The 25000-nt window shown below is 38.8% G+C and overlaps 2 protein-coding genes and 1 long non-coding RNA gene across 4 annotated transcripts in view; 1 reads left to right on the top strand and 2 right to left on the bottom strand.

Annotated features, from left to right (window-relative positions):
• Window positions 1-9133, bottom strand: part of LOC137970950 (xylosyl- and glucuronyltransferase LARGE1-like) — a 35554-nt gene extending 26421 nt beyond the window's left edge. The window contains exons 1-3 of one of the 2 annotated variants that reach the window (XM_068817625.1): window positions 8795-9133; window positions 5701-5850; window positions 5293-5357 (exon numbers count right to left, since the gene is read on the bottom strand). In XM_068817625.1, coding sequence (XP_068673726.1) covers window positions 5293-5357; window positions 5701-5850; window positions 8795-8918 — 339 coding nt within the window. In that variant the 5' untranslated portion in view covers window positions 8919-9133. The remainder of the gene's footprint in view (window positions 1-5292; window positions 5358-5700; window positions 5851-8794) is intronic. The other variant, XM_068817626.1, reaches the window with a different exon arrangement.
• A 333-nt stretch (window positions 9134-9466) lies between these two features.
• Window positions 9467-11957, top strand: LOC137970231 (uncharacterized). The gene is made up of 2 exons (XR_011116781.1): window positions 9467-9748; window positions 11327-11957. It is a non-coding gene; the product is annotated as an uncharacterized lncRNA (long non-coding RNA).
• A 6221-nt stretch (window positions 11958-18178) lies between these two features.
• LOC137969897 (uncharacterized) lies at window positions 18179-24665 on the bottom strand. Its single transcript, XM_068816304.1, has 2 exons — window positions 24015-24665; window positions 18179-21394 (listed from the first exon to the last, which is right to left on the bottom strand). Exons 1-2 carry the CDS (start codon window positions 24118-24120, stop codon window positions 20181-20183), a joined length of 1320 nt encoding a protein of 439 aa, XP_068672405.1. The 5' UTR covers window positions 24121-24665; the 3' UTR covers window positions 18179-20180.
• Window positions 24666-25000: the final 335 nt, after the last annotated feature.

Below are 25000 nucleotides of genomic sequence, written 5' to 3'. Positions count from 1 at the left end.
TATATTACAATAAAAAATGTTCCCAACGTTTCGTTCACAAACACGGACCTTCTTCAGGGGAAGTGAAAGAAAAAACCACACAAAAGCACAAATATAAGCAAGACGCTGATTAAAAATTCGAGATAAGTGTCATTTTTTCTTGTTTGCAAGGGTCAAGTGCAAATACTCCTTGGGGAGTAACGCCCCGTCATCTCGGTTGAGAGGGTCTCTCGCGCAATTAATCTCCCAAGCTTCCAAAATCTTCCTTTGGTGCCAATTACTATTAGTCCTGAGAATTGTGGCCTCATCCCATGCGATATCGTGATTGGTATTTGTCACGTGGTCTGCAAGTGCTGATTTTTTGCATTGTCTCCGTGCGACAGCCTTCTGGTGCTCGCCTTTTCTTGTTGAGAATTTTCTTTGAGTTTCGCCGACGTAGCTCTTGCTACAATCAGCGCAAGGAATGTCGTAAACAGGGCCACGAGTTTCTTCTTTGTCTATTTGGTCTTTCGGTTTGGGAAACATCTGGCTCATTGTTTGATAGGGTTTGAATGCCACTTTGATGCCGTGGTTTTCCAAAACTCTCTTTATTGGCTCAGAGGTCCCGCTGACGTAAGGAATTGTGCTATAGCCCCGCCCGGATTCTGCAGCGTTGATTGTGTCCTTCGGCGGTGGTTTAGGCTTGCTGGCATCCAAAATAAAGCGCTTGGGGTATCCATTGGACTGTAATGTCGATATTACTCGTTGCTTTTCCTTACTTCGATCAGATTTTGTTGTGGGGATTCTTTCGGCCCGATCCATCAAAGATTTAACCACAGCTCGCTTGTGCATACTAGGATGGTGCGATGAAAAAGACAGATAGCGATCAGTGTGAGTAGGTTTCCGGTAAACAGTGGTAGTTAATCTTCCGTCTTCCTGGTGGTGAACCATAGTGTCAAGGAAGGCAATTTTTCCCTCGCTTTCGCGTTCAACCGTGAACTTAATGCAGGGTTCAATTGAATTCAGATGTTCGAGAAAAGTGTGAGTACTATCAAATTTCGTGGTTGTACTCACGTCGTCCACGAATCTTTTCCAAAACAGAGGTTGATTGGTGAGAGTAGTTAGTGCTCTTTCTTCAAGGACTTCCATGACCATATTTGCCATTACGGCGGAAACGGGTGAACCCATAGCTGTCCCATGGATCTGCTGATAATGTTCGTGGCCGTATTGAAAGTTGGTGGTTAGCCCTATCGTCGCTAACCTCTGTATGGAAGTGATAGAAGAGTCAGCCATCAGCTCCGCCACTGTTCCGCCAAGGATTTGGAAACGATACGTTGACGACAGCTTTGTTGTCATCAAGAAAGCTGCTGTCCATTCCTTCCACGACACCTTAAACGCTGTCGACCCTAAGATCACATTTACCATTGAAGAAGAGAACAATGGTCAAATTGCCTTCCTTGACACCTTAGTGTCAAGAAAAAATGGTGTTGCTGTCATTGACGTTTATCGAAAACCAACCCACACTGATAGATATCTAGACTTCTCCTCACATCATGAGAGAAAACACAAAATCAGCACGGCCTCTACCTTGTTATTCCGTGCGTCTAATCTCCCAAGCACTAACGAAGGAAAATCACGCGAGACCAACTATGTCACAGATGCACTAAAAGCCAATGGCTACCCGTCCTCAGTCATCTCTTATATTTCCAAAAATAGAAAGAAGCCACCATCACCAACTGTACCATCACCAGAAGAATTGGTAGCAATGTTCTTTAGTTGGGTTGACCCACAGAATACACCCCATGGATTTGCGTGCCTTCCATATATTAGCGGCTTGACAGAGCCCCTCATGAGATTATTACGCAAACATGAAATTCGAGTCGTCACCAAACCACTTAAAACCCTTCAGCAAGAATTCCCATCCCCAAAAACAAGACAGCCCTTGGACCAACAATGCAATGTTGTTTACAAAATTCCGTGCTCGGACTGTCCGTGGAGTTACATTGGCGAAACTGGAAGATGCTTTTTAACGCGGAAAAAAGAACATCAAAGAAACCTAAAAAATTTCGCGAAAGGGTCAAACATTGCCAGCCATGCATGGAAGAATGACCACTCTATTGACTTTAATAATGCATGCGTGATTGACAAAGGCAACTACCGTGTTAGAAAAACCTTGGAATCCTGGCATACCGCTAAAACTGTTAACGCGGACAATAATTCTAAACCGTTACCGAGACAATACTCTATTTTATTGTAATTTTTTCTAGATCATTCTTATTCATATTTTAGTTCTCACCCGCATCGAATTTTTACACCCCTTTTCGTATATATTTTAATTCGTGCTTCTTATATTTCATTCGTTAAAGGCTATAGATAGATAGCCGAAAGCTTATAATTTTTAACCAATTTTTAACCAGAGAACGTCTTTCAGATTCACAACATGTCTCATCCTGGTTACGGTGCAATTTTTAAAAGAAATCAAGTAATTTAATAACGTCAGTAACCGATAGGGCCGTCCTTTCTGGTAGATTTTCGTCATTAACCAGGCGGTTGTGAGCAACATTAACAGCTACATCTACCGGAATTGACGTAAACAAAGAGAGGACGTCGAAGGAGACAAGCTCGTCGTCACCCTGAAGATTAATGTCAGCAATGCTTCCACAGAACTCAGTGCTATTCTTCTTTAATACAATTTTAGAGAAGTACGATAGAGAAATTTTACTCAAGGCTCGCCGTTTAAACAAGATTATGCTGAAGATCACTCGACAGAAGTGTCATCTTTTCTTCAACCATCGCTGCAAAGACCGCCAGCTGCTGCCGCCCAGCTTGAAGATCAGACCTCCAGTCCAATGCCCCAAAGGCTACAAACTAGCAAAGAACACCAGCTTACAATTTTTAAAGCTGAGAATTCAACACTCGCACAAACAAATTCGCAAGCTCAACTACGAGAAGGACAAGCAAACGGAATTCCTGCGTGCTAACATGGAACCTGACGATCTCAAGCGGACCAAAGTATTGTTCAGTGGTTTACAACGAAAAGAACATTTGAGAATGAAGACGGCGCACGCGAATAAATTGGCAGCACTGGAAGAAAAATCAAGCCGACCATCCACCAGAAACACCATCGACTGCAAAAAATGGGTTTTAAACATCTCGAGTAAACCACTTACGGATACTGAAGAATCTGCATTGCAAAAGGGAATGAATTTTGCTATTGCGCCGAAGAAAATTCCCGTTGCAGAAATTGTGTCTGCCGTGGAAAGCAGCATATCTGAGCTCTCGGCTGAGAAAAAACTTACGGTAAGAGCACAAGTTTCAGAAGTCCTCAGCAGAGCCCGCCCACCGCCATCAAATATTCCGTCGAAGGAAATGAAAGCCTTACAAGACCTCCGAAAGGACAAATCAAGACTCATCATATCGGCGGACAAAGGGAACTGTACAGTTGTCATGGACCGCAAAGATTATGATGATAAAGTAAAGGAACTTCTCGGTGATGAATCGACCTACAAAGTCTTAAAGAAAGATCCAACCAAAAAGACGGAAAGAGACATGAACGGCATATTGCTGAAAATGAAACGGGAAGGGACGATCGGGGAAAAACTGTACAGACACCTTCACAGCTCGGATGGCCTACCCCCTCGATTCTATGGTTTGCCCAAAATCCACAAGAACGGAAACCCATTACGACCCATCGTCTCATTTATTTCATCCCCGACGTACAATCTTTCCAAGTATGTGGCTAAGATCTTAAAAACTGAGTTCTGTGAAAGCATTGCTGACATTAATCTTCAGGGTGACAACGAGCTTGTCTCCTTCGACGTCCTCTCTTTGTTTACGTCAATTCCGGTAGATGTAGCTGTTAATGTTGCTCACAACCGCCTGGTTAATGACGAAAATCTACCAGAAAGGACGGCCCTATCGGTTACTGACGTTATTAAATTACTTGATTTCTGCTTGTCAACCACCAACTTTCAATACGGCCACGAACATTATCAGCAGATCCATGGGACAGCTATGGGTTCACCCGTTTCCGCCGTAATGGCAAATATGGTCATGGAAGACCTTGAAGAAAGAGCACTAACTACTCTCACCAATCAACCTCTGTTTTGGAAAAGATTCGTGGACGACGTGAGTACAACCACGAAATTTGATAGTACTCACACTTTTCTCGAACATCTGAATTCAATTGAACCCTGCATTAAGTTCACGGTTGAACGCGAAAGCGAGGGGAAAATTGCCTTCCTTGACACTATGGTTCACCACCAGGAAGACGGAAGATTGACTACCACTGTTTACCGGAAACCTACTCACACTGATCGCTATCTGTCTTTTTCATCGCACCATCCTAGTATGCACAAGCGAGCTGTGGTTAAATCTTTGATGGATCGGGCCGAAAGAATCCCCACAACAAAATCTGATCAAAGTAAGGAAAAGCAACGAGTAATATCGACATTACAGTCCAATGGATACCCCAAGCGCTTTATTTTGGATGCCAGCAAGCCTAAACCACCGCCGAAGGACACAATCAACGCTGCAGAATCCGGGCGGGGCTATAGCACAATTCCTTACGTCAGCGGGACCTCTGAGCCAATAAAGAGAGTTTTGGAAAACCACGGCATCAAAGTGGCATTCAAACCCTATCAAACAATGAGCCAGATGTTTCCCAAACCGAAAGACCAAATAGACAAAGAAGAAACTCGTGGCCCTGTTTACGACATTCCTTGCGCTGATTGTAGCAAGAGCTACGTCGGCGAAACTCAAAGAAAATTCTCAACAAGAAAAGGCGAGCACCAGAAGGCTGTCGCACGGAGACAATGCAAAAAATCAGCACTTGCAGACCACGTGACAAATACCAATCACGATATCGCATGGGATGAGGCCACAATTCTCAGGACTAATAGTAATTGGCACCAAAGGAAGATTTTGGAAGCTTGGGAGATTAATTGCGTGAGAGACCCTCTCAACCGAGATGACGGGGCGTTACTCCCCAAGGAGTATTTGCACTTGACCCTTGCAAACAAGAAAAAATGACACTTATCTCGAATTTTTAATCAGCGTCTTGCTTATATTTGTGCTTTTGTGTGGTTTTTTCTTTCACTTCCCCTGAAGAAGGTCCGTGTTTGTGACCGAAATGTTGGGAACATTTTTTATTGTAATATATCATCTTTTAAACCACCAGTGTAACCTAGCTCATTTCAGATGTTGGAAACTGGGCTTTTTTCCTTTTGGGAAAATCCAATTAGGGACGTTAAATTCTATTCTAAGAGAGAAAAAAGGTCGAAAAGAATATACATGTAAAAGCTTTATCTCAGATATAATATATACTGTACTTACCTCACAACGATATAAATTGAGGTCATTAACACATGGAGTAATAGCAGTCTTGTTTTCCTGGGAAGCTGGGTTCAATTTTAAAATTAAAAAAATTATCAGGTGAACGTTTTTCATTGTTTATTTACTCTCTTAATTCAAATTGTGACAGTCACATTATCACAAGTAGTGTACTGTGCTTTGAACAATTTGGGCTTGACATGTTTTTTTCAGAACTTCCTCAATAACCCTTTTATTCTTTTAACCCATTGACTCCCAGGGGTTCCTGAGTCTGGCCGGTTTCGGCCGGTTTCCATGTCAATGGGTTAATGCAAGAAAAGGCACACAATTCGACCCCTCAGGGGACAAGAGTGAAATTTATAAGAGAGACTATAACAACAATTTGAGTGTTTTTGCTCAGATTCCCAATACCTTGTTGATTGTCTTTTGAATACAACTCTCGCAACCTCTTCTGAATCACCTTTAACTGCCTTTTAAGCTCTGTGTTTTCAGTCTGAACATGATCTAACGTCTGGAGCAGGACTTGTTTTCTGTCTGACACAGCGAATGAACCATACTTGCCTGCAGGGACAAAAAAAATTGTTTCTATGCATCAAAAACGGCTATACACAAATGCATCTTAACTGACTTATTTAGTTTCTTTATACATGTGTATGTACATTGTTTGTTTTTTTTTATATCTTGCAAAAAAGCACTACAGTGTAGATGTCAAAAAAAAAAAAACAAATAAACAAATACAAGACAACAAAGGACAAAGACAAAAACATCAATACAAGGATAGGGACATTGCAACAGCATATATCAATAAAATCTGGGGACCCAGGAATATAAGAGAGACTAAAAGGCCTCAGTAAGAGAACATTAATTTTGTAACATACAATAATATGGAAATGAGGAGCAGAGATTTAGAGCTCTCAAATAAAAAATTAATGTAATAATGTTACATGATGCACCCATTATTGTAATTTAACAGAAAAACGTTCAAGAGACCAAGAAACCTAAGGGGTCATGATGATGTAGCCACTCTCGTAACATACTTAATTGACCGCTCCCCATAGGGGCTTTTCAGGGCCAATGAAACACAATCAACAAAACAACAGAACACAACAACTACAACTGTTAAGAATTCCAACTGGCCGGAGGCAAACCAGTTGGCTATTTACAAGTGCAGCTGGGAAGTTGAACCAGGGACTACCAGGAACAAATTCAACGAGTGGTCAGAGCAGGTCTTCAACCCGGAATCTCCGGATCTCAAGGCAAGTGCCCTAACCACTGAGCCACACTGCCTCCACATTGGCTCGATACCCAAGCTGAAAAAAAAAAACCTAACAATAATATTGAAACTTAAAAACAATAGAAGCTGTTTACAATAATAATTATATACCAAACAATAGCAGGTTACAAGAGCTGCTAGATTACTGGACCCAAGAGGACACTATTTTTTATTACATGCAAAAGAAAAGAGATTCAAATATGCCTGTACAATCAATGGCAAAAGTCTTGGGACACTCAACATTTGAAGTTGGTTTTCTTACTGAGTTTGAAAAATTGCCCCCTCCCCCCCAGAACAATGTTGCCAATAGTGAACATACATTTCCTTGTCTATTTCAACATCGATTGGGGGGAGGGGGGGAGTTTTATTTTGAAGTTTTCAGTGGAATTTTGACAGTTATGCTTAGTTTCTGACGTCTGAGAGGTTTTCAGGCCCATTCTGACACTAGAGTCCCAACTACTTTTGCCCCTGATTGTAGCATAACCTGATACAAAAGAAATTTTGTCTATATACATGTAATGTCCTTGGATTATCTGGGGGATTGGCTTCTTATCAGCGTTATGTGTGTGATGCAATATTCAACAGTCATTCAGAATTAATGATAATGTCACATGATTTCCTGACTGCACTGCTGTTAAGCATTGGTATTTAAGAGATGCGTTTGAATTTCATGAAATGTATTTCGAAAGAGGTCATATCCCTGTGCAACTGTTGATTAATTAAAGACTTTTTGATTTTTAGGTCTTTGAGTTAACTCATTGCCCCAATTTTTTACTAGTCAGCCACTCCTACCCTCCCCTCTCAGGTTTGAAGGTTATCAAATCAAGCCAAATTTTGAACAGAAAAAAATTCAAAGCTCTTTTCACAGGCATTCCTAGAATATTGTTTTGTCTCATGAATGCAATACAGTCCTGAACAGGCACATGATAGCCAGAAGACAGATCTTTTTAATTGTCAAGTTATCTGAAACCCATTCTGCAGAAGAGAAAAACAATTGCAGATATATGCCTCATCTATTGACAACCTCGTTAATTCAAATACATGGTAGCTCATTGGAAAATTAATATGTACATCACAATAACCAAAAAATAACTATCATCCATGTCTTCCTCTAATGAATTTGTTTCAACTGCTGATAATCTTATCAAATGAAATCACATTGAAAACAATTCCTAAAATATCAAATTCTAAGAAAAACTGAAATTAGAAACCAATTAGAGTGAAATGCAATAACTCAGCTTGAAGGCCCACATATTTGTCACAAAAGGATAGATGAATTGAGCACCTGAAGGTCTAGAACATTTACATGTAATTTTTTAAAAAATTGCTTCAAGAAACAAGTTACATTTTTTTGCTTCTTCTTTCACTGTCTGGAAAGGTAAATTAATATTCCCAGAAAACTCATTAATTTACGATATGGTATGACGTAAAAACCCAGATATTTCAACCTAAATAGAGTAATATTGATATCTATTTTATTAAAGACAGCTGTTGGTCTGCAAGAATAGAAGAGACAGCACGAAAAGCATTAAAGACAAGTTGCATTTCAAAAATGACAGAATGCCATCATTTAAAAACACGCAGAAATTGAAGTCAAATATTATTTTATAAATTGGTCCATTAAACCACTTGAAAATAATTTACGAATAATTGCATCAACATCTATTAATACATTTTCTATCGTCATGTTCACAATTAAGAGCCTCGAAAGATGTTTTCCTTGCAAAACTATTAAATTTAAGCTTACGCAATAAAAAGGTGTCATATTGTCCACCATCAACAAAAACGAAATAACGCAGAAGTCCACAGAAACTCGTAGATAAGCATCCGATGGAAAAGAACTGTCTACTTAACATACTTATAGGTTTCCGCAAAAACCAAGTGCTGTTTATTAAATTCCAAGGGCACGCTAGGAAAACCTGCATCAGATAACTTATAAAAACTTAAATTAAAGCTTAAATTAACGATGCCTCACGATCAACCGAACGTACATGTATTTCTGAAACTTATAAAAAAGTCCTGCTGTGGAAAAACTTGGAACAGGCGACAAAAAATCGTACTGACCCGAATAAAATTCAAAGAACCCGGCAAAAAGCAACACCAAAATTTGGTATCACCGTGGAGGGAAATAAAAGAGCGCCACGGTTCGCTTATTGGAGTAAATCTAAACTTGTAATTGAACCAAAAAGTTCGCCATTATAAAAACAAAACAGTGACAAGACAATCAGTTACCCTTGATGGGATGATCGGGCGGTGAGATCCACCATAGCACAAGAGAAGAACCTAGAGACAGCGAGAGTAGAACTGCAATGGTCCGAATTTTCAACAAACCCATGCCAGCCGTCGATGTCAACATGCTCCCTTGCGGCTTGCTCGCCACAAATTGCCGATATTGGAGATGTTTGCCGACGTTAAATTTCTTTCACACTTGATTGCCATCACTTATTAATACAATGGATGTGAACCAACTCAAAGAACCATAATCATTTCAGGAAAACAACTCGTTCCAGCGTTCCAAATGTCACATCTCAAATGTTATGTCCCACGCGCCAAATGCAAAGTGTGTATACTGACGGCGCGAAGGACTGGTAACTTATGACGACAACGGAACTGTTGGAAGCTTCCACACTGTTTTCATGTAGTGTCAATCCATATAAAAGACGAATTACTGCTTATCAAGAGACGCACTCATTGTATATTTTGTCGCGAAGAGTCACCAAAGCAACAGGAAAGCCAGCAAAAAATAAAAATTTGATTTGATTTGCGTTAACTTTGTAATTTCAATTTACAGTGTCCGCGATTAGTGCTCTACAGCGCTAGAAGATTAAGACGAGTTTTTTTTTAACTTCGAGCATTGCGCGGCCAAAAATACCATAATAATCTTTTGCCGCCAGTCAATTTTAGTTGGAATCGCGTATGTTTCGCGCCAGGGAATATTTTGATGGCCGCAATAATCATTTCGACTCACAAAAAGTCCTGTTCCCTGGCTCATTTCTAACCTTTGTCGGAAGGATATGAAGCATTTTGTGGTAGAAAAACCCCTAGGATGCAAATGGGAGATTTGCTTCAGTAAACTTGCCATGAGATGCGAACAATGCCGGCCGTTTGTCACAGAAGTTATGGCTGATTCTGACGGTTTGAGACGGTTTACTGTCGATACTATCTGGCCAAATCAATTCATTAAAGGTATGTAATTGTTTTACTTCTATAACCTAAGTTATTTCAATAACAATTGATACTTTAAAACTCTGAAATCTCTTTGAAAGGCTGTGTTAAAGCACAGGGTTGAGCGTTAAGCCGGTCGAGCTCAACTTGCGTTCTCCAATTCATTGAGCGAGATTTTCCCTTGAGAAAAAAAAGCTCAAACGAGATTATTTGTGAACTTTATGAAACTGCCAACATTTCAAAATGAAGGTTTTGACTTCACCTGTTCTTTTGAAACCGTAATTTTGTTAGTTGTTTCAGCGTAAACGGAATACACATCCTTGAGTTTTTATGCGTTTAAGAATTGAAAATAAGATACACCGTTGTGCGAAACCCATATTACTTACCTCGTTCTTGTCAGGCTACGCTGCAAAAATCTTGTTGTACCAAGGATTGCACGCCTTAATTGAAAATTTCTAGATGTTCTACACTTGATTTGAGCATTATTTGCTTTAAATGTATTTGAACCGGTTGTCTGATCTCGCCTCAGACTTGCAGGGTAGTGCATTTTTCAACTTTAAACATCGCCCTTTCAGTAAAAGATCTGCTTCCATTTGGTCATTACTGGATTACTGATCATACTGTTATTTTGAACATCACCTCTGGTGCTTTCACTTTGCATAGTAAAATGCTTTTGAAATCATGAACTTTTCCAATCATCCGCGATTCCTTTGTGGCAGATATAATTGGTTAACGAATTCTTTATGGCAGCACTGTTTGTCCGCTTTGTTGTAAGTTGATTGTATAGTGTACCAGACATATGTCACTACAATACAGAACGTTAAAGTGCAAGCTTTTCAGTGCTACCTAAATAAATGTGGTTTTGTTTTGAACCAGTTGCGTAATTTTAGTTTGAAAATACAACACCTCAATTTGTTTACATAATTGACATTCGAAACCACTTGCGTTCGAGCTTCCTTCACGTGCGAGCGTTCTTCAGCCTGACGGTTGTACTTTTCATATTTGGACACCAACATTCTTTGCCTTGTACATTATTTTTGGAAAGTTCACATCATTTCCAAGAATTTTTATTGCTCAAAAAAGTGAAGGTGATGCCAAAAAACTTAAGTTAGACTGCTGGCTTGTGGAAAGAGCAAAGCTGTTGAAATGTCCTGTTAGATGGTGTTGGAAGATGTACCACTGTAGCAAAAATATGTTCGTTCTGAATTTTCTTGTACCGGAAACAGTCATATATTATTAATATTTGTTAACGTTTTTGCTTTGCTCATTAATCCTGGAGTTATGTCTGGTTTACATTGGCTCCTCAGCATTTCACCTAAACGAGTTAGCAGCTTATCTACCACGGTGAAATACTCCGCGCCAAGTTTTGTGCAAATATTCGAGTCTTGCCTTCTCTGCCATTATTTTGAAATTTTCCGCAGACAAACCCTTAAAAATTGTACTAAAGCTTATAGGTCTAATCTCCAGTTGTTCACATTCCTGTTTACAATGTATATCTGTCATAAAAGGCAGACTTGTTTTGCTTAATTGAACCACAAAACAGGTTGATTTCCTCCTCCTAATAATTCACTTATCCATGATTTTTGTTTTCCATCACAGGGGCCACTTTTATAAGATGAATACTCTTCACTGTCTAGATGGTGGATAAATTCTAAGACAAAAGCAATGGTTTCTGATGGAAGTTTATGACTATATTGGCGTCTTATTTTCGGAAGTGCTGCTCCTGGACCATACATCTTACTATAAAGTCTAGCTTTTGTTAATTCGTAGTCTGTGCATGATACCTCTTCTCCTCGACTGTTAGTAAACCTGAACATTTGCTTAATTTCCTTATTTGTGTATTGCTGTGCCACACAGTTCAACAGTTCAACCCATTTGGGACTTCCAGGTCTCTCTCTGGAGTAGCTGAGAGCTAAGCCCTCCATGATGTTAGAATTTGCATTCACTTTTTCCTGAATGGAATTTGAAAGAAGTGAAGACAATGGCTTGCTCCTTTTACTTTTTACTTCTAGTAAGAAACACCTCCTAGAGGGTGAGGTTCGCATGTTTACAATCATGTTTCCAAAACATTGCTAAAGCCAGTATGCGTGCAAAGTACTGATAGAGGTGAAAAATATTGTGATCTTATTTTTTTATTATCAAAGGTAAAGGAAAAATGTCCTGACGTTGAATTAGTCAGTAATAATTACTGACTCTGATCTGATTATTAGAACGCAAAAAGAGTACTCTTTATAGCCTGGATTAGTTTTCTATTTTAGGGAATAATGCATACAGTACAAACTCACATATAAGAACCTAGGACAGGCTGAAATTTGGCATTTTAAAAATACCCAAAAATATAAGAACCTGCAGAGCCTGGCAAAGAAAAAGAGGTACTTTTACAAAAAAATCAGCCTAGAGAAAACTCCTGTTATAGACCTAATCGGCTAACTCAATGTTGTACCCAATTCAAACCCTTTGGGAATAAAACTTTTTGTTTCAGGTATTTCCATATCATTTAAATATGAATGGTACATAATGCAAATACAATACACAAAGAATCTTAATCTCGGGAGATTTGAATTGGGTACAACATTGAGTTAGCCGATTAGGTCTATTGTGTATATGTTTTCTTTGATTGGCATTTTATTGGATTTTCTCTAGAAATATGTTTTCCATAAAGCTTCAGTGCAATACTTTCTACATATCTTATGAATAAAATATAAAAATTTATTGTTGTTCCTCTGAGAAATAAGAACCTATTAAGAAACTACATGTAATCAGTCTGAATTATGAAAAAATAGCCTAAAATATTAGAACCTGCTCAGCCTGACCTCGAAAATTCTAAGTTCTTATGTGTGGGTCTTTACTGTATTTTGTAGGGTTACCAGTAGTAACGTTTACCCTGTTATACAAGCATGACAGTATGCCATGTTTTCAGTTTCACGGGCTTGGGAGATCCTTGAATTGTGTTCATCTTTTCATTACCAATCCAAATAAACTGAAAAACCAACTAGTAAGGTAGAATATGTATGGTAGAATTTTACCATGTGAGTTAAAAGAAGGAAAGTTTACCCCATCAAATTGGCCTTCAAGAATTTCCTGGCAGATCTGTTCATTTGAGGCACCCATGTTTTCAACTTCTGTTTTAAGTTCAGCCACTTTTTGCCTTGCGCAGTTTTAAAGTTTGTTTCAAATCCTCCGCTGAGTTCGCTTTGACGTCAGTTCATATGACACTGGGGCACAACCAACTTGATTTTGAATAGAATTGTTTGCAGACAGGGGCTGTGGAACACTTTTGTTTACACTGGGTGACAGCCTGTGGAACCTTACATAACATGCACCACAGCACCTTAAACTGCTTATGAGGGCCACACAGCCAAACTTTTTTTCCAAAAAAGTTTTCTTAGCTTCAGGGAACAAATCATCTACTGATTTTGGGAGATATGTCCAGGTTTGACCCTAATTAGATGCACGCCGATTTCAATAAGCGTCACAAAGTGTCCCCTTGCTCTTCTCGCCAACTTCAACATCACTTGTGTCTCAGAATACAGACAATTTATGTCACAAATTGTCCCCCAAATGCTACTCTTTAAGTGAAGATTAGCTGCTGCATTTACCCAAAGCTAAAAATAATGCTGACCTTTACCCTTACCTTATTGTTGAAAATAGGTAGCAAATGCTTAGACTTAAAGGGACACTTTGTGTTGGATGTCAAAATTGGGCATGTATCTAATTAGGGTCAAACCTGGACATAAGTGGACTTTGGTAGTGACTTTAAATGTTTTAGCTTGTCCAGGGGAGTTGTGCATTTGGACGCTGAACATCAGAGGCGGATAGTGGTATTCCTACAGGCTTGACATTTTTCCTTTAACATCATTTATGGGACGAGATTCTTCCTTCCTTGTAGGTTTTTTACATATACTATAAGTAAGTACTGATGAAGACATTGTTTACAATCTCTGAGGCTCAGCTGGGACTAGTTCCTTTCTTTTTTTTTTTTTTCAATTCTTCACAAAGATCAACCCTTCAATAACTCTTTTTTTTTTCTAACTTTGATATAAGCTAGACTTAACTCTAGTGAATTGGAAAGTGAAACATTTGTGGAAAATTTTATGATAAATTCAACTCAACAATCGAAATTGAAAGTTGACAATTGAAGCTAAGCTGAACACAATCTTAATGTGTAATTTTAAAGGCGGAACTGAAAAGGAAACACTTAAACACTGGGGGTCTCACGAACCTTTTTACGGAAGAAGTGTGCGGGAGATAAGCTGAAAATCAACTCTAAAGGAACCTATCCACGAATACTCGATACCTTTCAAAAAAAAAAAAAAAAGGACAAAATTACCTTTTGCAAGGTCTAGCGATAGAGTACACCCAGCTGTAACGACAACAGCAGTCCGAAAACGATCTGTAGGAAACCTCACTGAACCGTAACGCAAGTGACAGAAGCTGCTTCCACATCAACTTGACTACCTCTAACTCGAATATCAGATTACCGGTCACAGACAAGGCAATGACAAAAGAACTGTTCACACTATTTTAATAGAAGTGTAATAAGAATTCATCCTAGGTTTGCAATCTCAAGATAGTCCAAAAGCAAGTCTTGACACACTAATTCTAGACTGGATCTCTTATTAGCAAAGTCGGAGAACTCGAAATCTTACGGCAGAAAGATCTTTTCGAACAATTTGCGTACTGGTTATAACCTTGCAAGAAGGTTAAACTAAATACGATAAATTCACCGCTTCAAAACGTTTTTCAAAGCTTAACAGATCTTTCCGAAGTGACTGAATGAAATACCTGTGTAAAATGGTTGGCTAATCGCTTGCACTCAACACAACTTCTATGTGCTCTTCCACCGCGACACAATATGGCCGACGGTACAAGTCCTGATCTGAAAGTAAGATGCGCGCAAGCTCTTATGGGATTTTTGGCCGCTGGCGCGCTTTATTGCTCGATGTTCAAAAAAATCTCGTCTTAAACACTTAAATAAAGTTCCTTTCCTTTCCTTTCCTTTCCTTTCCCTACAATTAAGTTTAAACGCTTGTATTTCAAAAGTGAACGCGATGACCCCTATTTTGAACAGTTGGAAAGTTGCAAAAAAACTCTCTGCAAATTTTAAAGGTCTTTAAACAAATTCATCCGGAAAGAGCCACCTTTAATTTTTCAGTTGTGAGGATATCTTTGGATCCACGTGAGAGATTCTTCAACAATTTACAAAGACCTTTGAACTTAACCTGCCAATGAATTTCCAGCAGTAAAATATCATGGGTTATAAAATTTAAAAAATATGAGATGTCTCAGATGGTTTTCTCGTTGCCATGATAACCTATTACGTCACAAAAGCGATCGCATTTTACTGAGCAATAATTGTTGTTTTCTTCTTATAATGAAAAAGATGTTTGGTGATAAAGAGTTGTAGAGTCGATCATTGTAAATACTACAGTTTCTTGAAGGTGTTGAAACTGGTTTGAGCCACCTTAAAAATAAGGGACGGTTTAATTTATAAGAGGGGTCAAGTTTTAGAAGGGAGTGGATACTTGAAATACCTCGAACACCGACATTCTTTGTACAAGTAAAGTGTTGGGTGTTTCCGGAGAGGAACTTGCAGATAGGGGGACACTGGGGTCTGCGGAAATGCGGTATCCGTTAATTTTTAGCGCGGTAGTTCGGAAATTGTGGTCCGAAAAGTTCGGATTGCGGTATGATCAAACCCTACGGAAAGTGGTTCTGGTATGTTTTGGTTCAGGGTATTCGGTGCAGAAATTACGTCACGGAATTATCAGACTTCCGGTTGCCCCAGGGGAAAGTTGGAAATGCGGCAATCTTCCTCCTTGGTGCGAGATCGCGATTCTTTTGCTTTACTGACAAAGGTAATCCAGGCGCACAGAACAACACGGGGAAAAAATATAGCACATATTAATTTCGGTTCGGTATTTAACTGTTTTTGAACGCGGCATTTGCCAATTTTTGGCGTGGAAATGGGGTACATGTCTTGGGCCGTGACCCCCAATGTCCCCCTCTGCCAAATAATAATTTATTCTAATTTGACTTTGGCCGGATCTCTGTTTATGTCGTTAATTTTTCAAGGAAGCTGCAGCCCTTTGACCTTAGCTATATTGAATCAAATCTGTCGTTTTTAAAAATCTCTCACTAAGCACACTTTTCCTGTATCCTCGTTTGGATCTCTATTCGCTGCATCTGGGAAACGTCACGTTTTTTAACCAATAATCAGTTACGGAAATCCCAGAAGTTGATCCCGCCCCGAGCAATGTTTTTTTTCTCAGTCTTCTCTTCTTTTTTTTTTTTTGCCAATTTGTGTCCTGTGTCTCCACGCGAATTAGAGAAGCTACGTGAGGCCTAAGGCAGAAGTTTGAGGGTTGCCTTGGTAACGACCATAATTTGAACCACTTCAACTCGAGTGTCTAGGTGGCCTGCGGCCGGTCAAGGTTTTAAAATCGTTTAATTTATAATGATAGCAATCCGATGAATTCATCGAGGGGCAAAAACTTGGCTGTATAAGAACTCCTTTACCCAATCAAAAAATCTGGCACGGCACATTTCGGTCAGTTATGTGATGTTGACATCGGCGAGAAAGACACTCCCAACTCAAAACAATGGGTTTTATAAGTAAGAATATCGGCCCTGAACGCCCATCACGCAAGCGTCATCACTTCAGCGTGTCATCTTTTCACCGAGAGGCTTTAGTTTTTATCCCTCCCTCAAACATGCTTCGAAAAAAGGCTCATATAACGGAAAAAATATAACGGAAAAACTCGAAATAGCAAAGCTCTTTCCTATGACTGAGTGCGAGGATCACCTCTCTCTTTCGTTTATAACCCGCACTTCAAGTAAGCGTTTATTTCATTATGTGATCTTTGTAATCAAGTAGCTGACATTTTATAGCAGATAGAAGTGTTTCTGTTCACGGGTTGCCAGGGGTTTAAAGATCAGTTTAAGGACATTCAAAGGGAAGTTCTAATCACGGAACACTGACTTGATCAATCAGTGTATGGATGTCATGCAGAAAGGGGAGGAGCCCATGTCATACGGCCTCCTGTGCAAAGTAATTTTCTCGTTCTAGAAATGCCAGGGGGCGTCTTGCATCGAACCACAAAACAAGAAATGGGAGGTCAACTACTGTAACTCCATTTCACGTTATTTCGCAACCGTTTTGAAAGATTCTACATGCCATTTCCCTGCAACGGAGACGGGCATAAAGAAGTTCCGTCTTTGAGGTTCAGAATGCCCTTTCTTTTAGTATTTCTGAAAATGTCATAATAACAATAACATGCAAATCATAACTTCAAAGAACGTCCTCCATAAAAATTCTATGGTTTGTGGCATCTACTGATACAAAGAAAAAGTTGCTGGTTTCGACGGGAGGTTTTAATAGAGAAAGTGTGGGCGCCTGGAATGTCCCTTTTTTTGCTTTTCAGACATCATGAAAAGAGATTTCAGATTTGGTATAATGAATTATGATAAAACAATTGCGTGAGGTTGGTGAATTTGCGGTTTAGGTCATCTACGTAATGTTTTTCGACCATTGACGAAACTGATCGATATTTCGCATTGTGGATTTGGACGATTTAGTTTGCGGTTTTTGCCGTCTCTAATAGGCTCCCCAAAACCCTTCCGCCATCAAATTTTTTTGGAAATTTTATTGCTCGCTAACGTTGTTATCAAGTGGTCAGCCCATTCCAGGGCCCGGTTGTTCAAAAGCCGATTAGCGATAATCCTAGAATTAAAAATAAACAAGGATCTTATTTCTCTACTCCCACAGGCTGTTCAACGCTGATATTCGGCAAAACTTTACATTATAAGTCAATCTTGAAAAAGAAAAATAAGCAAAAGAAACTTTCACCAAAAAGTTGAAAACATGAAACAAATGTTCTAGCTAATACCGGATTAAGTTAATCGGCTTCCGAACAAGCGGGTTCAGGCGTTCAAAAATTGGAGGTGGGGGTGAAAACAAGTTTTTTTTCCTTCCCAGCTTTTCACATCCTTCACCGTTCAATTCCCTGAAAACCTGCGGGCCTTTTCCAGTGTCATGAATTCCCTTTGTATCTTGTGAAAGCAGAGGCTTTAAATTAAACTCCAAATACATTTTGCTTTTTGTTATCTTGATAACGTGTCAATTCACAGACCAGCCTCTCAAAAAAGGATAAGCTTTTCGGCACCGAAAAGCGTTCGTGACTGTCGAGAAAGGGGCACTTGGTTACAAGTGGTACGACCCTACTCAGTGTTTGAGTTGACGAGATCAAACTCCAGACCTTCAGTTTAAATCAGCTAATAAACCCAAAAGGCAAGGAAAAAATTAAATGGGGACTGTTTTTTCCTGGAGGAAAAATGGAAGTTAGATCAATAAAACCAGAATTTGAATAGGAAAAAGGAAAAAAATGGGAATTGGGAAATACTTGAGTAGCAGGATCAAAGAGATGTGCGACTTGGACAAAACGATGTGGGTAGTCTCATGGCCATTCAGCCATAAATTTTATTAAGTGGTTCTCTTTCTCCTTCAAGAAATTTTCTCCATAATAAAAGAATGCCAATTTAATCTTGTTATCAAGATGAAAGATCAGCCACTGATTGAGATTGTTCAACACTTCATTAAATATCAAGCTTAACTGGCATAAAGATTAATTTCATATAGCCTTGATAATAATTATACAATACTTAATGGTAACCTAAAATGTTATCAGTAAGAAATATTTTGCCACACGTATCTCAAAACTAAAAATTTGTTTCCAAGTTGAATTTGCAATTTTTCTCGTTTTAGACTAATGTACGTGTATAATTGATTACAGCAATGTACCTTACAGGGTAATCACACTAAAAAACAAAACGTTCAAATAAATTGAAAATTAAAATAGCTTATTGAACCATAATAGAATAGACTCCCAACAAAAACAAAAAATGATTGCAGGTCTTAACCCTTTCATTCCCAAGAGTGACACTTTACTCTGTCTAACGCCAGACGATTTTACTCGTCAATGGGGAACCCCACGGGAGTGAAAGGGTTGATCACCAGTGCAACTTCGAAAAGTTCTCTTAAATTATATTTGGGCTAAATTTTCAAATATAGGGAAAGGAAATTTTGAAAATCCCTTACCCTATATATGAAAGTTATGGTGAAAATGCCATCAGGTGCCAGTCCCACCACAATTGACCACCTGAACAAGTCATAGGTTTTAGTAATCTGAAAAATCGTCAGATTTCTTTCTAAATATGCTTACATCACTTCATATAAGTGAACGGTGTAAGGAAACATTGTTCACATTACTCAGACCTTAACGAAGCTTTTAACGACACTTACACCAAGCTCTACCCTCCTCCCCGATCCAGTTGTTAATAGCCAGGATATTAATCCGGCCCCAGTTGTTCGAAGGGTGGATAGCGCTATCTGCTGGATAAATCACTATGCACTGGATAACTCAATAATTACTGGTTTTGCTAGTGTTTATCCGCTGGATAATGACTTTTATTAAATTCTCAACCTCGGATAATGCAATTCTCGTGCTGTGATTGGTTTACTCAATCTCGGTTATCAGCTCATATACCTTAGTATGACCTTATATGGTAAATGATTGCGCTTAGCGTTGCTAAACTAAAAATTTTTATGCCAGAAAGCGAAATTTCTTTCGGTATAAAGAAAAAGAAAAACGTTTTTGTGGTTTGGATCAATTTCGAAGCTTAGAGATACGCGAAAAGGCAAGAGATGTTTTTGTGATGAGCCTGCGTCTGTCTGACCACGAGGTATTACACAACATGGCATCTTCATCAACTTTTTTCGATTTCGCTAGGATTTTCTCTCTTTTTTCGCTCGTATTTCGTACTTCCAAACTTTTGGAGTTAAAGGAATCTAATAAAACAATAATTATTATTATTCCATTCGCGCTTGTTGGATATGAGACTGGTTATAGCCAACTCGGCGCTACGTGCCTCGTTGGCTATTTACCATCTCATATCCAACGCGGGCTCGTGGAATAATTGTTAAATCTACCGGATAGCGTTATCCACCTTTTGAAGAACAACCAAGGCCTGGTAACGTAAGCCTGATCAATAATGCATCTTGCAATACACTACTATTCACTTGGGTAAGGCATTTTACATGCACAGTATTGTACCTATGTATATCCATTTTGGGTTTTTGGGGAGATTTATTGCCAACTAAAGGTGCAGATGTAATGTGAACCTAACCACTCAAGATGTAGCATAGTCCAGGAAGTTTTTACGTTACTCCAAAATAATAATATCAGCAAATTAACCTATTAAATTAATGTAAAAATAACAATATTGGTTTAGGGTTAGGGCTTGAAATTTAAGCTGGGCTTATTAAAGAAACCCTGGTAACAATGCAAAGTATCTCACAGCTTGTTTAATACCTAAGCAGTATTTGCCGTAAGTTTGTTTTAAAAAACATAAAATTTGTCAACACAACATTTTGCAATGCCTGAAACAACCAGGTTCACTTCATTTGCCCCTTCTTTGCCAGCAAAATAGGAGTTAAAATTTTATCAAGTTCCTCAACTTTCCTCTTAAAACGGAGCCTGTCTGAGGCATCTGCCTTCCAAGTTCCTGTGCGTGCCTGTCGATAAGCAAAGTTCCAAACAATTAAGTGGTGGATAGTAGCAAGTTGATCATCAGGCTTAAAATGAACTTTCTTTTTCGTCTCTTCTTTACACATAGTCTTTCCACTTGTTGAAACTGAAACATGATTATTGTTGTTACTTCTGGAGTTTTCTCTTAACCTGTTTGTTTTGAGAATTAAGTTGTCACAGTTACATTGCAGATTGGGTTCCAGGATATCCAGGACACAAGAGTCCACTTTGGTGGCAAAGTCTCCCATTCCATCAGCTTCATTATAAAAAGTATTAGAGGTTGAAACTGTTGGATTCATGCACGTCTCCTCATTCAATTCACACGTGTCACATACAAAGTCAACTCTTGGGCAGAGTTGGTCATCATCAGAGTCAGAATTTTCAAAAACAATAAAATCTTCACAATCTGAGTCCACCATGTTACAAGTAGAATCTTTTGAAGAAGTCACGCTTGATGTATCAGAGTGTGCAACATTGAAACAAATATACATGCCCACAAGTTGACCCTTACGATTAAAAACGCAGTCACTTATACATATCTCATCCAGATCACACATGTCATCTGGAAACATCTCCAATGAAAGCATATTAGAACCCACGTCTGCCATATCTTCCCTGCTTTCACAACACTCTGAAGTCTCCATCATGGTGACTGCATCACTCATCATCCTCCAGCCACAACTAAATTGTATACCATCTGCAGCAAAAGTGTTATCTTCGTCTAAGTCATAACAAAGACCTTTCAACGTGTTGTGCTGAACGGAGAAGTTTACAAATGCACTGCCATCCACTTCATTAATAAACAATGGAGCATGGTCTTCTTTCTGTCCTTTGTCTGACTTTGTTTTGTTCATCATGCAGTGACTCCAGTAAAACACACACTGCAGCTTATTTTTATCATTCATTGTAAATCCATGACACCTCTGACTGAGTGCAATTGATGGGGAGCTTTCACTTTGTAGCTTTGTGTATCGTTGTACATCACAGACTACACTATCTTGCGTTTCAGCATTATCTTCAAAAACCTTCTTTGTGGAATGCCTTTTGAGTAAAGCACATTTTGCAACATGCAGGTCAAATTCTGTGGAAAAAGAGGAAAATAAAAAGCCATTAGCCAGTAACCAGTAGCAATTCCACTTCAACACTTTTGTTTCACCCAGATTAGTCCAAAGGTGGTGAATGTATCTACAATACAAGGCTTAATATAAATGAAAATCGTAAAATGCAAAAAAGGGCTGATCAGTATCTTCTAGAGAAAAAAAGAACAATCTGAAGGGTCATCAAAATTAGTCACATGCTGGCAAAAATTATTGTAATCTACTTTGTCGTCTTGGGTGGCCACTCTACATCTTTTTTTTAACTGTCCATTTTAAAATACAGCCCTCTATTGCAGAGTGCACATTCTGACAACCCTCTGACATACAACAGTTGCCTTCTCTGACTTGGAAGGATAAATTTAATAGACTAATAAACATAGCTGTCACCTTTAAAACTATTTTTATTGAACCCTTGTGCTTTTCATAAAACTTCCAAAGAATTCAAAGAGGCAGAAAAAAACACTTTATTCCAAGAAATTCTTCTTGCCACAGATGGGAAACTTGCGTGCACTTTCCACACTGATCAATGCTCAGAGATCAAATGAATTTGAAAGTTGACCACCTCTCTTTTGATTGACGTTTTGATTGACCTCAACCTCAACTAGAAATTGCTAAGGAAAGTGTGCTTGATTCCTAGAAATGTAGGTGTAATCTTTGATTCCCATGTCAACTTAGAGAAACATGTTACGAACACCTGCAAAATGGCCTTCTATCCCCTACGAAATATAGCAAGGATCAGAAACTGTCTCTCTCAGGACAATGCTGAGACACTTGTTCATGCATTTATCTCATCTAAGCTGGATTTTTGTAATGCTCTTCTGTATGGCTTACCCAAATCGGTTATTGCTAGGCTACAATATGTACAAAATTGTGCAGCTTGACTGATGACCAGAACACGAAGCTCAGAACACATAACACCAGTTCTTTGAAGACTACATTGGCTACCAGTCAGACAACGAATTACGTACAGATTACTACTTCTTACATACAAAGCACTGAATGGCATGGCGCCAAGGTATATAGCAGATCTTCTTCAGCCTTACACTTCTACGAGGCAATTACGATCTTCTTCAAAAAATTTGCTTGTAACACCGAAGTCGAACCTCAAGTTTTACGGAGATAGATCTTTTCAAGTTGCTGCACCCAGGCTCTGGAACTCCCTAACCGATGACATTCGATCAATCCAGAACCTTGATGTTTTTAACAATAAGATTAAAACATTACTTTTTATTGATGCTTTTATGAGTTAGTTAGCATTTTTTATCCTCTTATTATTGTATATATATTTTTTCTTTTTAGTAGGTCAAAATGTATGACTGTATAAATAATATTTTTCTTATTTAATTTTAATAACTCAAATGCATTTTCTTTTTAGAATTAGGATTATTGTAAAGCGCCATTGAGCTCATGGAAATGGCGCTATATAAATTCTTGTATTATTATTATTATTATTCCTGTTTTTTCAACAACGAGGCATAGGAAAGTAGTTGTATATTTTGGGTAGAATCGTTTTGTATCTTTTCTTGTATTATTTTGTTCAGTAATGAAGGTATCGCACTATTATATTTTGACTGTTATCTTGTTGCTAATAATTTTATTAAAAACACTAACATTATGATGTAATATATGTGTTATAATTCAATATAAGTTTTGTGGGATATCAGTAGCCTTTCTTGCTGGAATAACCAAACAGCGTGTACAGCATGGGGTATTTCTGGAAGGTCACCCAATGATCCATGTACTAACCCCATCCAACAGGTCTTGACTTCCCTTGAGTACGCAGTTACACTATCACATGAGTGCGGGATCAAGGTTATTTGTACCAGAACAAGATAGCGTCCAAACCCTAGACGATTAATACCCAAGGGAAATCCCGCTTGACCAACACAATTAGAATGCCTCCTCGAACGCAATAAATTAGGGAACTGAAGCAACAGTATTTGAAAGGAATAATTATGTCAAAACATTCTGTCAAATACTGTTAGTTTGATCTGCCTAGTCTCTTAGGTTAAATACATGTGGGTAAATGATGCTGTAATTCAATCAGGAACAAATCTACGTCTCATTTCCTCGAAACCGACCTTTTTCAGATGACTGAAATAAGTATTACCTCATTAATCCTTCTATGATGGATGCTTATGCAACACTTTTTCTGCTTACAGCAGATAGAATTTATGCATGATCAGTAAATCCTTGTCTATGCCTACTAGTATTAGATAGAGTAGCAATAAATCTCGTTAACGGCGTGACCGAATGAGCACCAAAACTAAAACAAAATGCAGATTTGTGATGAGAACGTGTCTCCCCTTAGGTATAATCCACAGGCTGTGGCTCTGAGAAAATTTATCTGCATCGATGGCGTTGATCCTTGCAGCTTACTTAAGATTCGTACATACCAAGTTATATTATCGCTAGGCAAAAAGGATGAAGAAATTCTTAGTTTTAGCTTCGTAATTTCAGCGCTATTGTTTAACCAAACAGAATAAACGGAAAACTTTGAAAATACTAATACTGTGAGCTTCTTCATTGTTTCATATTTTTCTGAAAACGCACAGTGAGTGCTATGAACAAGCCGCACTTTAGACAAGCTTACCATGTGCATACCTGGAGAAATTGATCCAAACATACTTTGGCAGAGTTTAAGTAGGAGAGGCAGTCCCAGGTAAATAACGACACCCTCCGTAAATGTCGCCAGCACTTGATCTAACATGTTCGGTTTCCAAGGCACTGTCGTTGATAACTTCAGGATTAAAAGATTCTCTAAGGATCGTACAGAGTTTATTCTCACGGCGAGCGCACGCAGAATGTTCAGCAAATTCAAATAAGCTTAAGTCCATGAACGGGAAACAAAATAAACGCTTTCTCGCTGTGATCAAGTTCGTTTCCTCATGGCAGTCCATGCTGTATTCTTGGCTTCTTCTCTTGTTGACGATAATTTGCAATTAAACATGACGAATCGTGATTGTCTTTATATATCAAGTTATGACCTGGATACAGTTGGTGGGCGAGGATGATGCAATAGACACCGCCATGAAAGAGTGCACGATTTGGTTTGTATCAGAACACTTATCGATTCTTGGTATCGTCGCAAGTAGATTCTTGGAAAAATCCTGGGGACTTGGGCGATCAAAAAATGGAAAGCTTCTTAAAGTCTTTTCCAAAAGGACCGATTTGAGCCTCGAGAAAAGACCAGAAGAAGCTTTCTCCCAATTCCACCCGCCCGCCAAAACGTGACGGCGAGAAAGGACAAAACAAGCACTTTTCCAGGGCAACTAGGGATATTTTTACCCTCCCCTGGTGGGTTGTGGGTTCTTCCGTTGTCGCTCAGAAAACTTCCTCATTCCAGAGATTGACAAAAATACTGTAATCACAATAACCTTTGTTAATTTCATAGGACGCCAACCGTTCGCGTAGAGAACGACACGCTTGTGCGAACTTTCAGAATAATTTTGAATATGAGGAACCTGTCTTTTCTGTAAGAAACAGCTCTTCTACCTCTCGTAACACTGAGAGGACAAGAATGGCTGAAGAGGAAAAGAAACCAATTATGAAAATAGCACGCCCAAGCGCCTTTTTGGGCCCCAACGCCT

Source organism: Montipora foliosa, chromosome 9 (genome assembly GCF_036669935.1).
Source record: "Montipora foliosa isolate CH-2021 chromosome 9, ASM3666993v2, whole genome shotgun sequence".
Lineage (NCBI taxonomy): Eukaryota > Metazoa > Cnidaria > Anthozoa > Scleractinia > Acroporidae > Montipora > Montipora foliosa.
The sequence above is the reverse complement of the archived record's forward strand: the minus strand, read 5'-3'. Positions and strand labels throughout refer to the sequence as shown.